We start from the raw sequence: 20,160 nt of genomic DNA, 5'->3' as shown, positions 1-20,160 counted from the left end.
AATTGTGTTGATCTGAGAGACCAGGATGGGCTACACAGTTGTCCATGAGGACCTTCTGACAGGAGTGGAGAGGCTCCCCTTCCTTTTCGGAAAGACTGATGGCTAGGTTCAGGCTTGGGCAGGTCTGCAGAGTAATTTCAGGTCCCTCCAGTATGGGCCTGATATTTAAGGAAACTTCTGTGAGTTGGATTTGCAATGGTTCTCAACATGTGGGTCAAAATCCCTTTTGCAGGTTCAGTGACCCTTTCACAGGGGTTGCCTTAGACCATCAGAAAATATAGATATTTATATTATGATTCATGACAATAGCAAAATTACAGTTATAAAATAACAATGACAATAATTTTATGATCAGGGGTCATCATACCATCAAGAGCTAAGGATCTCTGCTTTAGGAAGGTTGAGAACCTCTGAGTGGTTCCTCTTATTATTTAGAATGACCCAGTGTAATGATACATGTGAAGTGTGAGGGGGAGCCCTAGGGAATCTTTTGAGTTCCAGGAATCAGGAGTCTGGCAGAAGCATCTGCTCACAGGCATCCAGAGCAGCCCCTTGCTACCTGCTCTAATTCCTTAGCTGTCTATATGACTAGAGGAAATGGAACGTACATTGTTCCCCGGAGCTGTTCCTTGTCTCTCAGCTATGTACAGGTGAAACTTAGTCTGACTAGGCAAGCCTAAGGCAGGAGTTTGGGTTTAATGACTTTTCAAGTTTCTGGAAGGCTTGCTGGGACTTAGGAATCCATTCAACTCTGGTGAATTCTTGAGATTGCATCTCCTTGAGGGCCTGCTTTAGAAGCATAGTTAGCCCTGAGTAACCAGGGAGCTACATTCTACAATATCCTATAGCTCCCTGAAAGGCCTCCATCTGTTTGAGGGTTTGGGAGAGCAGGAAGGCCAAGATGGGTCAGATTCATTCTGGTCCTAAAGCCCTGGGCCCCTTTGGAAGGACAAGGCCCAAGGAGGCAACTTCTGCTTTGTATAGCTGGGCTTTCCCCCAAGACACCCTGTAGCATATCTCAGCTAGGAAATAAGGAGGAAGCTCTTCTCTGGGACATGAGGTTTTTGGTTGGCCCATATAAAAGACCATCTACATGGTCTTAAGTTCATCCCATCATATCTCAGAAAAGAGCTAAGTCAAATAAAGTAGACTGTCTCAAAACTCTTGGAAGAAGACAGTCCAAGTAATTTATCCTGTCCTGCAGGTGGGATCTTCTAAAGCAAATAAAAACTGATTATGGGGTGGAGTGAGATGTATATGAAAGTGTCTTTATGATCCAGCACTCGCCAGGTGGTGGTGATAGCAGCACACATCTTTAATCCTAGTACTTGGGAGACAGAGGCAAGCAGATCTCTGAGTTTGAGGCTAGCCTGATCTATAGAATGAGTTCCAGGACAACAAAGGCTACACAGAGAAACCCTGTCTGGAAAAACAAACAAACAAACAAACAAATAAACAAACAAGATCTAACACCGACTAATGAGTCTTATTAGGGGAATCTGTGTGAAGAGAGTGTGAGAATTAGGAACTACTGGATGGAGTGGAGCCACACTTCATTGATCATACAGAGACCTTGGACTGACTTCCGTTTTTTAGGGCTTGTGCTACCACCAAGTATGAGATATTCTGTGTACTAGAACATTCAACCAATCATCCTTATTTCATTAGCCCTTGAATTATGGAGCTCAATCTCCCTCTGACTTTAAGATTCAGGAGACATTGTTTCTGATCAAGAAAATAGGCAGGATGTTTAAGATGATACACGACCACAGAAGTGGCCATTTTAGCCTTCTCTATAGCATTGTATTTCTATCTGTCCACACTGAAGCCTTGACATTGCTCTCCAAGGAGACAAGCAATAGTGTTCTGCCCTGGAGGGAGAAGCAGTTTGACCTTGAGTCTAGACAAAATGTTTTTTTCTCAATATAGGAGTCAAGGGCAGGGGAACTATTGAAAAGAAATGACAGAAGTGGAGATCTCCCCCTGAACAGGCAAGCAGTTGAGTGAGGTATCACTCTAGGGGTTGACCTAACACCCCCTGAATTGTTGTACATTTTCAGGACCAGGAACCAGGGGAAAGGGGGGGTCAATGCTAAGAATCACGCTCCTCAGTCAGTCATGAATCTAATCTTATGATGCTTACAGTCATAAATTCCCAGGGCTCCTCAAGATCGTTAAACATGATGGGAGCCTGTATGGGAAGCCCTTCCCCGCCAGACCTGTCATTATGGAGAGGTAATGACATGAAGCCCAAAAGGGCTAGAAGGCATTGATGCTACCAGTGATTTCCCTTACAGAAGTCTCTGAGGGCATTCCCAACAGGAAGTGACTTTGCACACAGCGGAAGCAAGCCCTAGGCTTAGACTTGCAGTGGGGCGGAGGTATGGGGGGACATTTATCTGGTTGACTCTTAAAGTGACCACTAATGGCCCATGGTGCTCGTCCTTTTTTCTTTCTTTTCATGGTTCTATCATAAAAAGACTAACTTTGTGACCTGGACAAATTAGAAAAGCCTGCTGGTGTTTTGTCTGGGATGGATACTAGTGTCTGGAGTTTTTATGAGTGTCTGAACCTGGATGAGTTAAGAATGTGGCTTTTAAGACAGTGCCATCCTGTGATTCAGGGTGCATTCATGTATTTTCCCAGTGGGAGCCTCCTTGTCTTCTTGTAATGTATAACAGGGACTAATAAAGAGTTTTAACCTTGGCCTTCTTAAGACCCTCTATAACACAATAAAGCAAATGTCCTTTCCATTCTTCATGTGATCATTTGGATTTCAGAGGGGCTTCTGAGAGGGGCTAGCCTTATCTCCCATAGGGAAGTCCTTGTCCAATTTGGTCTTATGGGCAGCGAGGAACTCATTGCTGCTCCAAGAGCTTGATCTAACACCCTCTTCTTTCCAAAAGGGTTAGTGTTTGTTTTAATAATATCACATCTTCACACCATACTTCATATATCTGGTTTAGTTGGTCAGAGGATTGATTGTACTTGTCTGGGTCCTCCATATAACTTCTCAGTTCTTACTTCAAGTCATTCAGTTCTGAGAATCCCTGCAGATTACTACCTCAGGGACTCAGTGCTTATGCACCCATAGGTGACCTTGTTCCCTGATCCCTTGCTGGAATCCCAGATATTTCCTTTATTGTAAGGGCAAGAAGGGAATGTTAAGAATACATCATAAACTAGTGGTTGTGTTAAATCACTCATGGCTGAATAGAGATGACCTCAAATGTTTGAATTTAATTCTTAAAAAATGCATCATAGATACTTTCTCATCTCACATGAAAGAGAGTAGTTGAGAGACTTGAAGCAGAGATGACTTCCTTGCCCTTTGAGGAAGATTATTTTCATTCACAAAAAGAAAAAAGACTTATGTATACAAATAGGCTAGTGCTGACCATTTACTTTTGTGTACAGATAGGCTGATACTGAAAAATTAGACTTGGATTCTTTTTGAGTGGTTTTATTTATTCAGAGGAAAGTATTAAATGCACTAGATTATATTGTGAAGAACTTTCAGAATCTGAGAGCAAGTAACTATTAGAGTCATGACTTGATTGTCTCTTCTTTTTTGTTTATTTTACATTATCTAATTCATGTCTCAGCTCCTCAGATTAGTGTTAGGTACCATTCCAAGGGCCCCCATCCTGTCCTGAAGGTTGATGTCCCCATCTCACATAATTTAAAAAGGCTTTAACTTCTGAGAATTTACTTCTGAGGTTCCTTGTCACTCTAGTGGATTTGGAGTCCAGAATAAAAATTTCAGCTTCATTTTAGGAATAATGTGGTGTATATTAGATCATATCAAATACAAGGTCAAAGTTTATTTCAAAGTATTCAACAATGAAACAATTAAGAACTGCCTGCTTCCCTACTGCATCTTGAGAAATTAAACAAACAAACAAACTCTGAAATGACGCCTCAGGGTTTCCGTAATTGTGTTAGTGCCACGATGACAACCATCCTAAAGAAACAAATGACTGATTAAAAAGCAATGTGGTCACAGCTGTCTAGACAGTGGGTGAAGATGTTTAATTTTGTGCTTCTAAACAACAGCTAAGAAGACCATTTAATATACTGAAAAGATTACAGATTGTTTTGTTTTTGATGTTTAGAATGAGCAGAAAAACATCAATAAATTTCCATCCCCAAAGCAGAACCTAAGAATTAAATAACGAAGCTCTGGGTGTATGGAACACAAATGCTTACTAAGAAGGAACAAGAGCAATTGATGAGGATGATGACATGTACCCCTAATGATGGGATTGTGTGAAACTGGTCAACTAATTCTTTTTTTGCTAGAGTATAAAAGATACACACAAGTGTTGCTTTATTTATGGTTTGTCTTTATAGTTTTCCCAGAAGATATTAGAAGTAGGAACTTAATTCAGTTTTTGAAACTGTGGTGCATATTTGTTTGAAGGTCTAAGAAAAGACTCTAAGAAAAGGAAATGAACATATTCTGATAAGCGTCCGTTAGAACAAAAGTCAGATTTTAAAAAGCTGTGGTATGATTCAGGTGAGATATTTGATGATTTGAGAGAGAGAAGAATCCTTGTTCTGTTTCTAAAATACAGGTAAGTTCGAGGGAAAAGGACAGTGACTACAAAAGGGAGCATTGAAGTAATGCTTACTCACTGAGTTGCAAAAGGGAGCATTGAAGTAATGCTTACTCACTGATTTGACCTTTTGCTTTTGATCACTATCTTTAGTGGAGTTTGTGATGTCACTTAGCAGTGTGGCTGTCACAGTCTTTGTAGTTCCCATTTCCTGGTCGGTGGGAACCCGCTGTACCACAGCACCGGAGATCAAAGGGTGGTTTGTTTCTGTGTGTAAACAGGAGTTACTGAAGAGGACCCCACGGAAACACAGTGACTACGTGGCAGTGATGGAAGCCCTCCAAGCCATGAAAGCTGTGTGTTCCAACATCAACGAGGCCAAGAGACAGATGGAGAAACTGGAAGCTTTAGAGGAGTGGCAGTCCCACATTGAAGGCTGGGAGGTATGTGCCCTTTGCTCAACTTTCCGGCTTTGTACAGTTGTGGAGTCACATGCAGGGCTTCTTTTCAAGGCATGGAACCCCAAGGTGGTCATCTTCCAGCTGCCCAGAGACCATAGTCAGCTCTGAAAATGCTTTTCCTGGTACTTTCGCCCATGTGTCAGATGGAAGTCTTCTTGACCTGAGATATTTGTGATGGAACCAATAAATCCTGTGTGCCTCTAGGAGTTGGCACCTTAGGATTTGGGGTACCACGATTCCCTTTTTCCTGTCCTGGTTTTGGTCAGCAAGTCCATCGCCTGAGTGCTTGGGATAATAAAGCATTATGTGTGCTGTGATACCATCTGTAGACTCTTCAACTGGGGACTTGATGTTGAATTTCACTTCAAGTCTACCGAAACACTCTGTGCTTTGATTTTCTTCATTCCTAAACAGAAGGGAAGCTCTATGATCTGGTGTTATTTGTTTAGTCAAAATGAAAAGTGTGAGTTTGATGAGTCATGGAAGAATGCTTTCTTGTTTATTTATTTATTTTTAAGATTAAAAAAGCCAATGAAGATCCTGGTTTAGAATCTGTCAGATGTTTCTAGCTATGGTGACTGGCGATGTTGAGTCTCCGTTATTCCACAGGAATGAAATCCCATACTCCTGCTATAAAAATAAGCTAAAATTCTGATTTGAAATGACCATTACTTAAATGAATATGCACTTTGGGCTAGCAACCTTTTTTTCTATGATAGAATAAGCAATTAAAATAATAAAAAATGCAAAAGTATAAACAGGAATGAAAATGCACAGCCAAGTACAACTCACATAAATCCAGAGATTGCTATTCTCCTTGGGGAGTTGTCATTAGCTAACTTTTATTTCAGTCTGTTGCTTTTCATTGAGACCTAAAATTCTATTCAGCCAGATATGCCAAGAAATTGTCAATGCTGACCTGGGACAGTCTTCCTACTTGGCCACCCCTTGCTATGAATGGTTGAAAGTGCTAGCTGGGGTCTGACGTAGCTTCCTCTGTGCCTATATTCTTCTATTTTGAGTGTTCAGGGTGACCCTCCTGCAGTATGAATGCTGCCTCTTTCAATCAGGGAGAATGGCTGTGTGTTTTACGTTTGATTCATGATGATGATTCCTTTCTTGCAGAGCAGTGGTCCTGCTGGGATAAGAAAAATGGAGCCAAGTTTGCTTTTACAGCTTTGTTGTCAGTCAAATACTGGAAGAAAAACCAAACTCTTAAAATCGCAGGATTATCTGTATAATCTGCCCGCCTTTAGCTGCAACAAGAATGTCAGAGACTGCTTTTTCTGATGCGGTGATTTGGTCTCCTTCTAGTATGTCACCTAAAAAAATTGAGTCTACTACCAGAAGAGAGTTTGCTTAAACAACATTGTTTTGCACAGCCTTGGGTTGTATTATTATTTTATGAGTAGCTCACAGCAGAGAGAATATCCATTAGGCCAGTTAAAATTTTCATCTTGAATGTCCCCAAACACCTATGAGTTGAAGGCTGGGCCCCCAGTCATTGGTGCTGTTGGGTGGTGGTAGTACTTTTAGAAGGTGAGACTTAGTAGAAATAAGTTAGGTGACTAGGGATGGTGCCACTGAAAGGATTATTGAGTTGCGGGGGCCTTCCTGTTTCTCCCTTTCACTTCCTTTCCTTTATGAGGTAAGCAACCGTCTCTATACATATGTCTACCATGATGTTCTGCTTCATTATAGACCAGAGCAACGGGGCCAGGTGGCCAAGGACTGCAATTGTGGGATACATGAAACTAAAATCAAATGTTTCCTTCTGATCCATTGATTTATTTCAGATATTTGTTATAGTTACAGAAAGCTGGCAAGCCATCCCTGATTTTACAGTATTAAAGATGGAGCCTTGGAGCTGAAGAAGTTATTGGAGTTTCATCAATTCTGTCACCTATGCAGGGAAGCAGCAAGAACTCAATTGTGTCAGAGATGGGGCAATTGACATGAATAGCTAGTTCTAAAGAGAGTGCTCACACCCTCTTCCTGAGGAGACTTTGGTACTGAATAAATATGATAAGGCCATAGAGTTGAGCGTTAGGGGACTTTAATGCATGAAGCTTTGAGAGGGGTTGAGCCAGTTGCTTGATAACGTCTGATTAGGTCTGGCTATGTAGCCCAGCCCACTATAATGATGATGAGAACTATTACTTCTTTTAAAAAGCAGGTTAGGGGATGTGACTCTTCAAAGAGAACTCTGTAGAAGCCCAGAGTTGGCCAGGGTCAACTCTGCCCTGAGATAGAACAGGAATAGGCTAAAGAAGTTTCTTCAGATTGTTAACAGTGGTTGGTGAGATACATTAAGACTCTTGTGTGGTTAGCAGAGTCCAAGTTCTGATGTAGGTGCAGCAATGATATTCACAGAAGGCAGAGTCCATTGTAGAGATTTATAGTTAGGAACGTGGTGAATGCTATGAATAATCTCCTTGTGAAACTCCTGCAGGTCTCTCATAACCACCTCAGGACATAGCATTCCTGCTCTGAATAGCACCTATGTTTTGCAAAGTAATGGATTTCCACTTTTTAAGGTGGAAATTCTTCTCATTCAGTTAATCAGAATCTCATTGTCCTATCAATCAAAGAAAAGTTTTGTTTTTTGTTTTGTTTGTTTTTTGAGACAGGGTTTCTCTGTGTAGCCTTGGTTGTCCTGGAACTCGCTCTGTAGACTAGGCTGGCTTCGACTCAGAGATCTGCCTGCCTCCTCCTGAGTTCTGCGACTAAAGATAGCACCACCACTGCCCTGCACAAGATTTTGGTTTTTATAATAACTTTTCACAAATAATTTGCCCACCTAAAACTTTGGGGTAACAAATGATTTTTTACACTTGTATGTGGAATTTATATAAGTACTTGAAATTTCTTGTTCCTAAATCATATGAAACAATGGGAAAAAAGCATAGCTTTTGAAGAGACTTGGTTTTTAGTCTGGGCTCCCAGGAGTTGTTTTTTGTTTTTTTCTGGGGCAAACATCAGGCTTCATTTGTAGATAGTATGAGTGATTTCAAGGGTCCAGTGAAGTGAGTGAGAGTCTGCAACTATGATGCAGTATTTTGAAGTTTTGGTTCAGCAGATTTTATCCTTAAGCGTTTCCTATCTTTATAGTATATGAACTCAGCCCGTGACAGCTGCTCTATTACTCTATTAGATACTTTTCTTAGTGCTGTAACAAAATCCTTGGTGAAAGCAGCTTGAAGTAAGGGCATCATGGCATGGATGGCCTGGTGGCAGGAGGCTGAGGTGACTAGTCACATCGTATCCTCAGTTAGAAAGCAAAGAGAGCTGGATGTGCTGGTGCTCAGCTGTGTTCCTCTTTTTCCCCCTCTCACATAGTTCAAAACCTCAGCCTGTGAGATGCTGCTCCTGGCATCATCAAGATGTGTCTTTCATCCTCAGTTAACCCCCTGGAAGTGCCTTTACAGGCATGCGAGGTGTGATTTCAAATCTAGTCAAGTTGACAGTGCAGGTTAAACATTTGTTACTTAAGGTTACATGAATCTAAGCCATTGTGCTAGCTAGTTTTCTGTTAGCTTGACATAAGCTATAGTCATTGAGAGGAAGGAATCTCAATTGAGAAAATGCCTCCAGAAGATCAGGTTGTAAGCAGGCAAGCCCATAGAGCATTGTTTTAGTTAATGATTGATGAGGGAGGACTCAGCCCCTTGTGGGTGGTACCATCCCTGGACTGGTGGTCCTGGATTCTGTAAGAAAGTAGGGTGAGCAAGCCATTATGAACAAGCAGGTAAGCAGCACCCCTCCATGGCCTCTACATCAGTTCCTGCTTCCAGGTTCCTGCCCTGCTTGAGTTCCTGTCCTGACTTCCTTCAATGTTCAACTACAATGTGGAAGTATCAGCTGAATAAACCCTTTCCTCCGCAATGTGCTTTGGGTTGTAGTGTTTCATCATAACAATACTAACTATAACTAGAACAGCCATGGACTTTTCAAATTAAAGTTAAGTTTACAGAAAATGTTATAAGTCAGATCACCAATAGAAAAGCTACAGTATCAGACTTGAAAATGATTTTGGGGGCAACTGAGCTTTCTGACAATCTAATCAAGCTGTAGCTAAAGTGAATAGTCTCTAAAATTTTTCTTCAAACATTTTGGTACTCCATTCAGAACTCAATACAAAAATCTAAAACAGTAGTAATCTAGTTTCGGTTAGGGGAAGATAAAGATCCTTGACTGATAATCATCTGCTCACCATTGGGGAAATACTGACCTGCTAATGTGAGTGATTGAAGGGACTACCTAAGCTTGGTTACTTAGCTTGTGGTCTGGGAGATCTAAGTGTATCTGAGGTGTCTGTTCAGGTCTTTGAGAGCTTCAGAGAAGATGATGGAGCACATTGGGAGTCAATGAGGAGTTGAGTCACCTGGAGAGGAGAGGTTTAGGGGAAGTCCCAGGCTCCGTTTTAACAGTTCATTCTCATGGGAAGTGACACAGTCCCATAAGATCTGCTCTAACGTTTTGTGAGGTCAGTGCCCATGACTTAATTACCTCACTACTCACCTGCTCTTAAAGACTCTAACATTGTCTTACTAATTCTCTAGGACATGAACCTCTGGGGGGCTAACCATTCAGCTCTGGCTGTGAGCCTGAACATTTTCTGAAGTTATTATTCCCTTTTGGTTGACTTATAAGTTAGCACAATTTAACTTACTCAGTTTCTCAAAACAATATAAGCAGATGAAGTTTAAGTAAATTGGCAACTAAGAAAAATATAGCTGATTCTTAGAAGTAGCTCTGTTTTCTGCCTGCTATTTAACAGTAAGTTCATTAAAGCAATTTGCTTTTTCTCAGCATTTATATAGTAACTTTGGCCAAGAAGATGTCATGTTTTAATTGTTCATCTATGGAGTTATACCTCTTATCAGTACAGTTTATTATATGAGTTCCCAGGAGAGTGACAGGGTCCATTGTATTTTGATAATGAGTAAATCAGACAGCCACAAAGCTGAGAGTTTCAGAGTACTCTATCAGACTTACTGAACTCATTTGTCAACAGTTAATATACTTTGTGCAAAAATATATGAGACGTTTAATCAGAGCTGTTTACCCATTCCGTAGAACTGGGCTATTCTCAGTTTCAGCCTGCTTTTGGTGGGTCAGTTATGTGGTTTTAGCTATAGGTTCTAGATTCATATTGAAATATTTTGATAAAAGAATATCAATAACATGACATCGTTTAGTAATTTAGCTTAAAGTCCTTGACTTGTCTAATTGGAAGCAGTCTCTCAAATGTCAGAAAAATCTCAATAAAATGTAAGAGAAGGAGTCATTAATATGGGAAGGGTTGGGGCAAATGATGAAAGTTGTTATATTTTAGAAAAGGAAAGAAACAGAAGGGAAATATGATATTTCTTAATTTCTTTTCACATGGGGGAAATGTTGTAGTTTTTGTTTTTGACACAGAATTTCATAATGTGGTCCAGACTGGCTTGGAAATTACTAAGTATACCAGGTTTATTAATGACCACTCAGATTTGACTCCTAAAATCATAGACATGTTCCCAGCACTATATGGCCATTTTGAAATCAATCCTTGTTGATGCTAGAATCTGGTTGCTGCTTACATTTGATGTAGTTTGCAGTTGACTTCAAGCTATGTTCTCTTATTATTTCTTGAGTTTGAACCTTCCAGAAGCTGCCAGTGGTATTGTTCTGTTTCTCCTCTACATAACTTGGGAAATAAAGCACCCTCCACCTCGAGGTAGAACTGAGTTATAAGTGGTTCTTGTTATTTGAGGATAAGTGTTTTTTCCTAGAAAAGGGACACCAAAAATGAATCCACATAAAATTTCATTAAATGGAAGTAATTTGGGGTCTTCATCCTGGTAAAATGAATATATTATTCATTTGATTTAACCTTACATTAAACTACTAAAGTTACAATTTTAGCTAACAATTTGAAACTCCAGAAGGTTGAATCAGATGCATCTTTTGTGTGTGATATAATATATCTTTTAACAAATTTAGGTGATAACAGTGTGTTACTTTTCATATTATACTTTTTTTGTATTTTGAAGAGGTTTTTCTCTGTAAGAGTGTTCAGAGTGTTCATGAAAACCCAGGACTACTGAAAGAATTATTGTTCCAAGACCCCATCTTGCCAACCTCGTCAGTTGCTTCTTGTTGAGTGGGACTGTCTCCACTGGATCTTGGCCATGGCATTGCATAAGTTTGGGAGGTTTTTAGGGAGCTTTGTCCTCTTTCATGTTCCTAAGGTTTTAGTTTCTCTTTAGTCTTCTGTGACTGACATATAGCAAAAAGAGAGAACTTACAACCAAGCTTGATTTTAGTGGGAGTCAATTAACTAATTAATAGTTTCAGATCACAGGAAGATCGTCTTTGTAGAAATTTATGCCAGGAGAAAATGTATAGCATATTGCTTGATATGTAGAGATGTTCAAAATCCAATGTTCCTATGCTTGATAAAGTATCCATTCACAGTTGTTCAGTGACTAAACACCTATTTAGTAGGGAATAGATAGATGTTTATAATTAAATATTGGCCTTAATTGTCAAAATAAAGATAAAATACTAGCCAGGACAAGTGACATTCTGTGTATTTAAAGATTCCTTAGTGATGTTAAAAAGCAGTTTGAAAGGCAGGCTACTATAGGTCCAGAAAGAAGACAAGTACCTGGGGGCTTTGCTACCATAGAACACTTTGAATCAGTTGTTAAGTCAATTTTATATGAAATATTTATAATTCTTTTACAAGAAACATGACAGGCAATGTATTTTTAGGCTTTATGTCATGTAGGAATATTTACTAGTGTCTGAGTATGTAGATTGGATTACTTGGAATATTTTAACATTCTAGGTAGGATAACATGGTAATGACTCTTTGTAGTGGGTTGGTGTGTGTTACTCATAGTAAGGATAGTTTAAAGGGAATGGATTATGTACCTTTTGTAATATTTCTGGTAGGAAAAGGCCCTTCCCCTAATATATTTTGAGAGTAACTTATATAAGTAACTTGGTAAGTATCCTTTTGTTACATGCTGATTTTACTCTGATTATTCCTAAGATAAGGATATTGCTCCTTAGTAGGTAGTTGGAAATAATGCTACTGGAATTGAAATCTATGTTCATTTTCATGGTAATTTGGGCTCAGTGAACACAAGGGAGTGGATCAAACTGTTAAAGATTTACATATGTATGTGAACTGTCAGGATGAAAAGAAACTTGAAGAGGTTTCCTAAGACTTTACATATGTTTGTAACATAGATAATCAAGTGAACATAAAACACATTCTTTTCATTAAGTCCCTGTTTAGAATTTTCTTATTATAGATTTGAGTTTTTCATTTAACTTTGTTTTCGTCGACTGTAAGACCTATACTAGTAATTATTGTGGAAATATGAAACTATATACAGTTAATGTTCTGAATATTAAATATTAAAACCAAACAATAGAAACATTGATTTAAACAAGAACCAGCAGTTTACCTTTAGATTAAAAGAAGCCAGGTAAATTTAAAGCTGAAATACTTTTGCTGCAGAGATCAGATAGAGAGATCTATTGAAAACTTGTGTTCTTTTTCCTCTTAAATTTGACACAATTCCCCCAGTGGCTGGCTAGGAAGCAGAGGACAGACTGGAGTGTTAGTAGGAAGTGAGAGCAGACAGCGCCTCCAGGGGCCCACTGGTGGTGTTCAGAGTGTATGCTCTGCCGCTCTGTGCAGAGCTATTTTCTGTTGATGCCTGACAGCTGCCTCTCTCTGGCTGCTTTTCTTTCAGGGCTAGTGCTGTGTTAAGAATTAGCCAGAGGCGATGGATCCCAGGTAGCTGGAGTTAAAGCCCTTTGGGAGCCACCTGGAGTAGGTGCTGGGAACTAAGCTCTTGCCCACCAAGCTGTCCTCCAGCCCATTTTTCTGTTTTGGTTTATTTTCTCCTTTTCTCTGTAATTAGAGTAGATCTTTAAATTGATACCCACTATTAATTTAGGCAGTTTGAGATTACAATGTAATTATGTTATTTCTCCCTTCCCTTCCCTGGCTTCAAATCCTCTCATATACCCCTCCTTGTATCTTTGAAATTCATGGCCTCCTTCTTTTTCATTGCTGTTGTTACATTTGTGTGTGTGTGTGTGTGTGTGTGTGTGTGTGTGTGTGTTGTGAGAGAGTGTGTGTGTTTTCTCCCTATGTTATACCTGAGTTTTCGGGGCTGAGTGTTTGATACTGGATGACCAATTAGTGTGCTCTTAACTAGGGAAGACTGTTTCCTGCTCCAACACCCAGCTCTCTTTAGTTACCCATAGTTCTTTGTGTGGGGCTCAGGCCTCCTGGGCTCCCCCAGCTTGTTTTCACATGTCTGTTGTGTCTTCAGTTGTCCCAGGAAGACCTAGAGTCTCTCTGTCCACTGAACTGAGGATTGATGGGAGGGAGATGTCGTTCAGTGTGACTCCTTTGACTGCTGTGCGTTGTCCTGTGTACATATGGTTTGTTAATAAAAACAAGTGAAATTTAAAAGACAGTAATTGCATGCAAAAATTCAGTCAGGGCTTCAGTTATGGCACAGCAATAGTGTGCTTGTCTGGCTTTGTGCTACACTTCATTTCATGCCCAGAACTACAAAGACAATATAAATCAGGTGATCAGACACTACATCCTTTCTTTTCCTCACCCAGGGGTCCAACATCACTGACACCTGCACGGAGATGCTGATGTGTGGAGTCTTAATGAAAATCTCTTCTGGAAATATTCAAGAACGGGTGTTTTTTCTTTTTGATAATCTGTTGGTGTACTGCAAAAGAAAACACAGGTACGTTCATAAAAAGTCACACTTTGGAAATATATATATATATATTTTTCTATTTTGCATACTCCTCATTCCTGCAGAAATCCCGGAACTCAACTTTCCTATAGCCCATTTCACCCCAGCCTGCCTTGCCTGCTCTCTCTACCTGCTTAATGGGTCCTGGCCTATGTGCCACTCTCTGGTGCCCCTCCCCGCAGAGCTCTCTCAAGGAGAGGCTTCTCTGTGGGAGACATTGGTGTGTTGCCCCCTTCCCTAGTTCAGCATCTGAGCCATTTCCTCCTGTATCTGCAGGAGCCTCAGCAATGTGAGATTCAGTTTGTCCGTCTTCCCTATTCACCACTCACAGTGCACAGCATCTCTCCTTTAAGCTCCGATCACTTTTCAGTCTGCTCCTGTCACTATCTGGTGTGTTTTCAAAATTCATATGGATGACATGAAGAATTTTGGGCCCAGTTCCCTCCCCTGTTTCACCTGAGCCATTAGCCCTGTGCCTGTACCCCAAGCTCATTAGCACCAACAGTTAGGAACTCTGAGTCTCCATTTTAGCCATCCCAACCTGAAAGCTTATATCTGTGATCATCAAATCCAGAGCTTTTGTACAATTAATGTCAGTGTACAAAATGCTGATGTACTGTGTTCTTATAATTATACAGAAATTAACTGAGACATTTTATTGAAATAAAATCCTACTGTGTGTATTATTAACAGATATCCTTAATGGATGCACAATGTGGACTGCATAGTAGCTAGAAATGACGAAAACCAGATCAGTAGTTCTCAACCTATGGGTCTTGACCCCTTTGGGGGTCCCATATCAGATATCCTGCATGTCAGATATTTGCATTACAATTCATAACAGTAGCAAAATTATAATTATGAAGTAGCAACAAAATAATCTTATGGTTGGGGGTCACCACAGTATAAGGAACTGTATAAAAGGGTAACAACATTAGGAGGGTTGAGAACCATTCAAATAGATTGATGTCCTCTTTATTCCAAAATTAGAGAAGCCTGTGTGTGAACTGTCTATTCCTTGAACCAGGAACATCCAAGTTCATTTACAGGCTTCACCTTAACATAGGCCTTTGAAGATCTAGAGGTACTTTGTGAGCAGAGTAAACTGAACTCCTTCTAAGTCCCCTAACATCATAATCACAAGAACCAAGGACACAATGCATTCATTTCAGCTCTCCAATTGAATTCTTTGAAGAGTAATGTGTTAAGTTAGTGATAACCTTTTGGGATCCTTTTAATGCTATCAATGTTAATAAAACTTAGGATAAAAGTGGTTTATGGTATAGCATGCAATGCCAATGAGTAAGATGTTACTTAGCTTCACTTGACAACTTTCAAAGACAGTATCATAGTATATTTATATTTTTTTCCATTTTTCTGTTCATCAGTTTCTTAAATGTGTATTCAGTTCCATATAGCAATAGTTTATTCATTTTAACTGCTGCATAATAGCTTATTGTTTTACTATATCCCATTCAACTAATCATAATTTATGACTTCTTTTCCTGACACTGGACTTTAGCAATGTATACATTGCTAAAGTACATTGGTTATGGTAGCATTAAACACATAGGCAGTAGTAATGATAGAATGAACACATAAAAAGGTGCACTTCCATCACATAAGACAAAATTGTCCTGAATCTTCATATAAGATCATTTTCTTGAGCAATTGAAGACCTATCCTCTGCCAGAGCAGCAGATCCTCTTAGCCATGAGTCATCTCTAGCCCCCAGGAAACATAATTTTTGTAGCTGAGTATTATTGCTTGACTTACAAGCTTCCAGCAGGCCAGTGTCTCTGAAGAGGAATCAGAAGAACTAATTGAGTTTGCTTGCCAGGTCTTGAAAAAACTGGAAATTCTCATGTACTGAAAATTGAGAACCAGAGGTGTGAGAACTCAAGTGTAGTATTAAAACTGCCAACTTCTAGGATCTGTCAGTTGGTTTTGACAGGGTTGAAGTCTTCTGTTGAGGAAATGTGTATGATTACACTGATGCTGCCAGGCAGTCTTTAGACCAATGCTTTCACTCATTTATTTAAATTCATATAAAAGGGGATGGAGATGTAGCTCGCTTGGTAGAGTACTTGTGTAGCAAGCAGGAAGCTTGTGGTAGATCTCCAGCATTAAATAAACAGTCTGGCATTGTCCACACCTATAGTCCCAGCAGTTGGGTAGTGGAGGCAGGAGGATCAGAAGTTCAAAGTCATCCTCTACTATATATATATATAGTTTATTTTAGGTTTGCTTAGGCTATGTGAAATCCTGCTTCAAAAATTCCCCTCCTCCCAGCCTGCATAACAACCCACCAGCACCATTGTGAATGAGAAGATAGAGTAAAATCAACTGCCCCCAACTTTTTATGATACTAACCAATTGGAGACTTTTTCAAAGAATTTAAAAGATATACTGTTTTACATTAAGTTTATATAAAAAGTTTACAAAAGCTTTGTGGTTTCATTTCTTTAAGACGGCTGAAGAATAGCAAGGCATCCACAGATGGACACAGGTACATTTTTCGAGGTCGGATCAATACTGAGGTGATGGAAGTGGAAAACGTAGATGATGGCACAGGTAAGCACACTTAGAGGTAGAATTCTGACTCCAGTGTAGCAGCACTTAGCAGTGTCTTGTTGGGTGTAACAACAGGTTGCGGATGGACACAGGTGAGGTGCCGGTGTGCAGGATCCGTATTTAGCTAGTACATGGTGTTGGCTGAAAAATACCAGTTTAAAAGAAAAACTCTTGAAAAAGAAAAAGCTCTGCTTTTCCTGAATATGTCCATTTTGCTTTAATACTTCAGGATATTAGCAATTTTATATTCTCCACATATATTTTATGTGGAGAAATGTCTAATGAATGAGTAGATTCTCTTTCAGTAATATTTTATCTGAATGGTAATTTTGCTCTACAACATTTTCATTATAATGGCAGGTGTGCTTTAGTCACATAGTGGTTACATGTGGCTCGATTGTCAGTTGACTTACAGAAGGAAACCCTGGGGGGATGACTTTTGTGATTCCAAGTGCTAGATAAAGCTCATTATTACTAAAGGGCAGTAAAGATTTTTGGAAATTTGGCCTTTACACACATGCTCATAAAAATGTAATTAGTCACAACCAGTAACTCAAATAAAGTTAATATGTTTTATTTTTACCACTTGAAAAAAAGCTGTATTTCTAAGGTGAAGGGTTTGTAAATCAAATCACATTTTCCCCAATGATTTTCATTATAACTTCAAAGTTGTCTTTCTTGTCAGATGTGTCAAGTTGACAACTGAGCAAACTGTGACGAAGGGTGTTTATGGATTCATTTCCCCAAAAATCTTTCTTTCAAGTAATAGTCAAGATGAGAGAAAATGCCAGTGAATGTTTCCCTTGTAGAAATGAAAAAGATTGACAAACCTGTAGTTACCAAATCCCAACAAAGGGAAAAGACCTAAATTAATAAAATTGGAGAGGAGAAAGGGGTAGCTACTGTAGATTCTACCAAAATCCAGAGAATCGTTGGTGGAAGTTTGAAAAACATATTTCAAAAGAAACCTAGAAAATCTAGAAGAAGTGAATAATTTTCTAGATACTATGATTTGTGATAATTCAATCAATAGAATATAGACAACGTAAGGAAATCCATAGCTGTCAGTGAAATGAAAGCAGTACTCAGACGTTTCCCAGCTAAGAAAAGGCCACACTGGGGAGTCACTGCCAAAGTCCACCAAACCACCAGAGAGCTAGCACTGGTGTGTCTCCAACTTGTCCACAAAATAGAAATGCAAAGAGTGCTACCAGACTCACTGGGTGAAGCCAGTGTTTTCCTGATATCAGAATGGTAATGGGGGAGGGAAGGAGGAGAGAGAGAAGGTGGAGAGAGCATATGAAAGAGAACTATAGACTGATTTTTCTGATAAACATAGATATACAATTTTCAGTAGAATTCTGGAAAACTGAACTCAGCAACACCTAGAACACTACCAATCAGGTCTCATCACAAGGGGGCAAGGTCAGTGCAACATATGCAAATTAATAAATGTAATAAAGCACATAAATAGATTAAAGGACAGAAACAATATGGCTGCCTCCTCCATTGAGAAGGCTTTTAGCAAAATTCAGCATCTCTTCAGGAAAAAAACCCTGAGGACACTGGGAGTAGAAGCAACAAAACCCTGTATAATAAATGTTACACACGACGTGACAGACCTAGAGTTAATATTATCATACATGGGGAAAGCTGAGATGATCCCCTCTAAAACATGAGAGACAGGAGTTCCAATTCTTTCTCCTCATTCAATATGGTGCTCAAGGTCTTTGCTAAGCAAACAGAAAGAATTCAAAAAGGATACAAATAAGAAAGGAAGAAACCAGTTTCTCACTGCTGTACATGTTGTGAGTAAGAGAACCTAAAGACAAGAGGCCCTAGACTTTTCCAGAAAACCCTTTGAATTGATGATGCAGAGAAGGCTCCAGCAAAGTAGTTGGGTATGAATCAGCCCAGGGAAATTGGTAGCTGTATTATGTAAGAAAAGCATGAAACCAGGTTGGAATCTCACTCTCAATAGCTTCACAAAATACTGGAGAACACAGCTACCAAAAGCTTTAAAATGTTGAAGAAAATATCGAAAAAGACACTAGAAGGATGGGAAGACTTTTTATGCAGAAGTTGTAGTGAAATTAGGAGTATTCTTAAAAGTAATCTACAGGCCCAAGCCAATCCCTATCCTGATGACGTCTTATGCAGAAGTTGAAGAAATAACCTACAATGCATATGGAAGCAGAGAAGGCTGCAGATACACAAAGCAGTCCTTAGCAGAAAGAGAAATGCTGGAGCTATCACAATACCTGATTTCAACTTCTGTTACAGGGCCACAGTAACAAAATGAGCATGGGAATGGAACAACACACAGCACATATCCATAGACCAATGCCACAGAATAGGGGGCTTGGAAATAAACTCACATAGCTATAGTCACCTGTGTTTTGACAAAGGTATCAAAGTAAGCCTTGGAGACAAAAGCCTTGTTAGCAAATGGTGCAGAGAACACTAGGTTACCATGTGTAGAAGATGGTAGAACCTTGTCTCTCATCTTACTTGGAAAATGGATCAGAGACTTTGTTGTAAAATTTGAAACATTGAATCCGTGAGGGGAAAGCCCCTCATGATATGGGCATGGGTAAAGACTTTATGAAAATAAATTGTAAATGAGAGCATGATTCCAAGAACTGACAAATGGGACAGCAAGAAATGAAAAAGCTTGTGCAAGATAGCCTGCAGAATGGGAGAAAAGTGTTGGCTAACTACATTAAACAGCGATTTATATCAAGAAAAAGTTAGACACCCCAAACCTCCTAAATCAGCATATGGACCAATGAGTGCCTATAGACAGTTATCAAAAGAAGAGATGGGAATGGCTAGCACATATTTAAAAACGTCCAACATTTCACCTTTCACCCCAGTCTGAGCAGCTGTCATCAAGAAAATAAATGACAACAAACGCTCAGGAAGATGCATGTAAAGAGGACCGCCTATTCATTCATTAACTCTACAGCCACTGTGAAATCAGTAGGGTGGCCTCCCAAATGAATGAATGAACCACCACAAGTTCTACCAGTAATGTGGGAATGACATGAATTAGAACAAAGTATAATGACACATATGCATGGAAATGCCTTGATGTAACCTATTATTATTTTTTAAAGATTTATTTATTTATTATGTATATAGCCAGATCTCATTACAGATGGTTGTGAGCCACCATGTGGTTGCTGGGAATTGAACTCAGGACCTCTGGAAGAGCAGTCAGTGTTCTTAACCTCTGAGCCATCTCTCCAGCCCCAGTAACCTATTATTTTTATGATAACTTAAAAAAAAAAAAAACCTTTAAAAGGAGGAGGAATGGGCCAGGTGGTGGTGGCGCACACCTTTAATCCTAGCACCTTTAATCAGGTCACAAATAGGCATCTTCCCTTCACTTCCTGGCAGGAAACACATAGGTATTCATCCTCTTTTGGCTTAGGAATTCAAAAGTAGAGTTTTGATTGAGGAAACAGTAAATGCCATCAATATTTCAGAAGATAAGACGTGAAGCCAGAGTTAAGAACTAAGTCATTGTGGAGTAGTTGGTTGTTGGTATGGAGCAGGGACCAGCCTTCAGCTGATGAGTCTCTGATGTCATGCCCTGGGAAGCTGTCATGGAAACGTCTGCAGGCCTGAAACACCAGTGTGCTGGGACTGAGAGGTGGCTGCTGATTATTCTTTCAGCAAGCCATTGGGCTGTTACTTCAATTTCCTTCTTCCTTTTTATTTCCTTCATCATTCCCTTCACATTCTTTCAGTGAGCTCAGATTTTAAATG

At 39.6% G+C, this 20,160-nt stretch overlaps 1 protein-coding gene across 1 annotated transcript in view; it reads left to right on the top strand.

Annotated features, from left to right (window-relative positions):
• Positions 1-20,160, top strand: part of Prex2 (phosphatidylinositol-3,4,5-trisphosphate dependent Rac exchange factor 2) — a 297,248-nt gene that overhangs the window by 80,460 nt on the left and 196,628 nt on the right. The window contains exons 6-8 of the mRNA XM_036177419.1: positions 4,841-5,002; positions 13,667-13,800; positions 16,283-16,386. Coding sequence (XP_036033312.1) covers positions 4,841-5,002; positions 13,667-13,800; positions 16,283-16,386 — 400 coding nt within the window. The remainder of the gene's footprint in view (positions 1-4,840; positions 5,003-13,666; positions 13,801-16,282; positions 16,387-20,160) is intronic.

The sequence above is a fragment of the Onychomys torridus genome, chromosome 2 (assembly GCF_903995425.1).
Source record: "Onychomys torridus chromosome 2, mOncTor1.1, whole genome shotgun sequence".
NCBI lineage: Eukaryota > Metazoa > Chordata > Mammalia > Rodentia > Cricetidae > Onychomys > Onychomys torridus.
The sequence above is the reverse complement of the archived record's forward strand: the minus strand, read 5'-3'. Positions and strand labels throughout refer to the sequence as shown.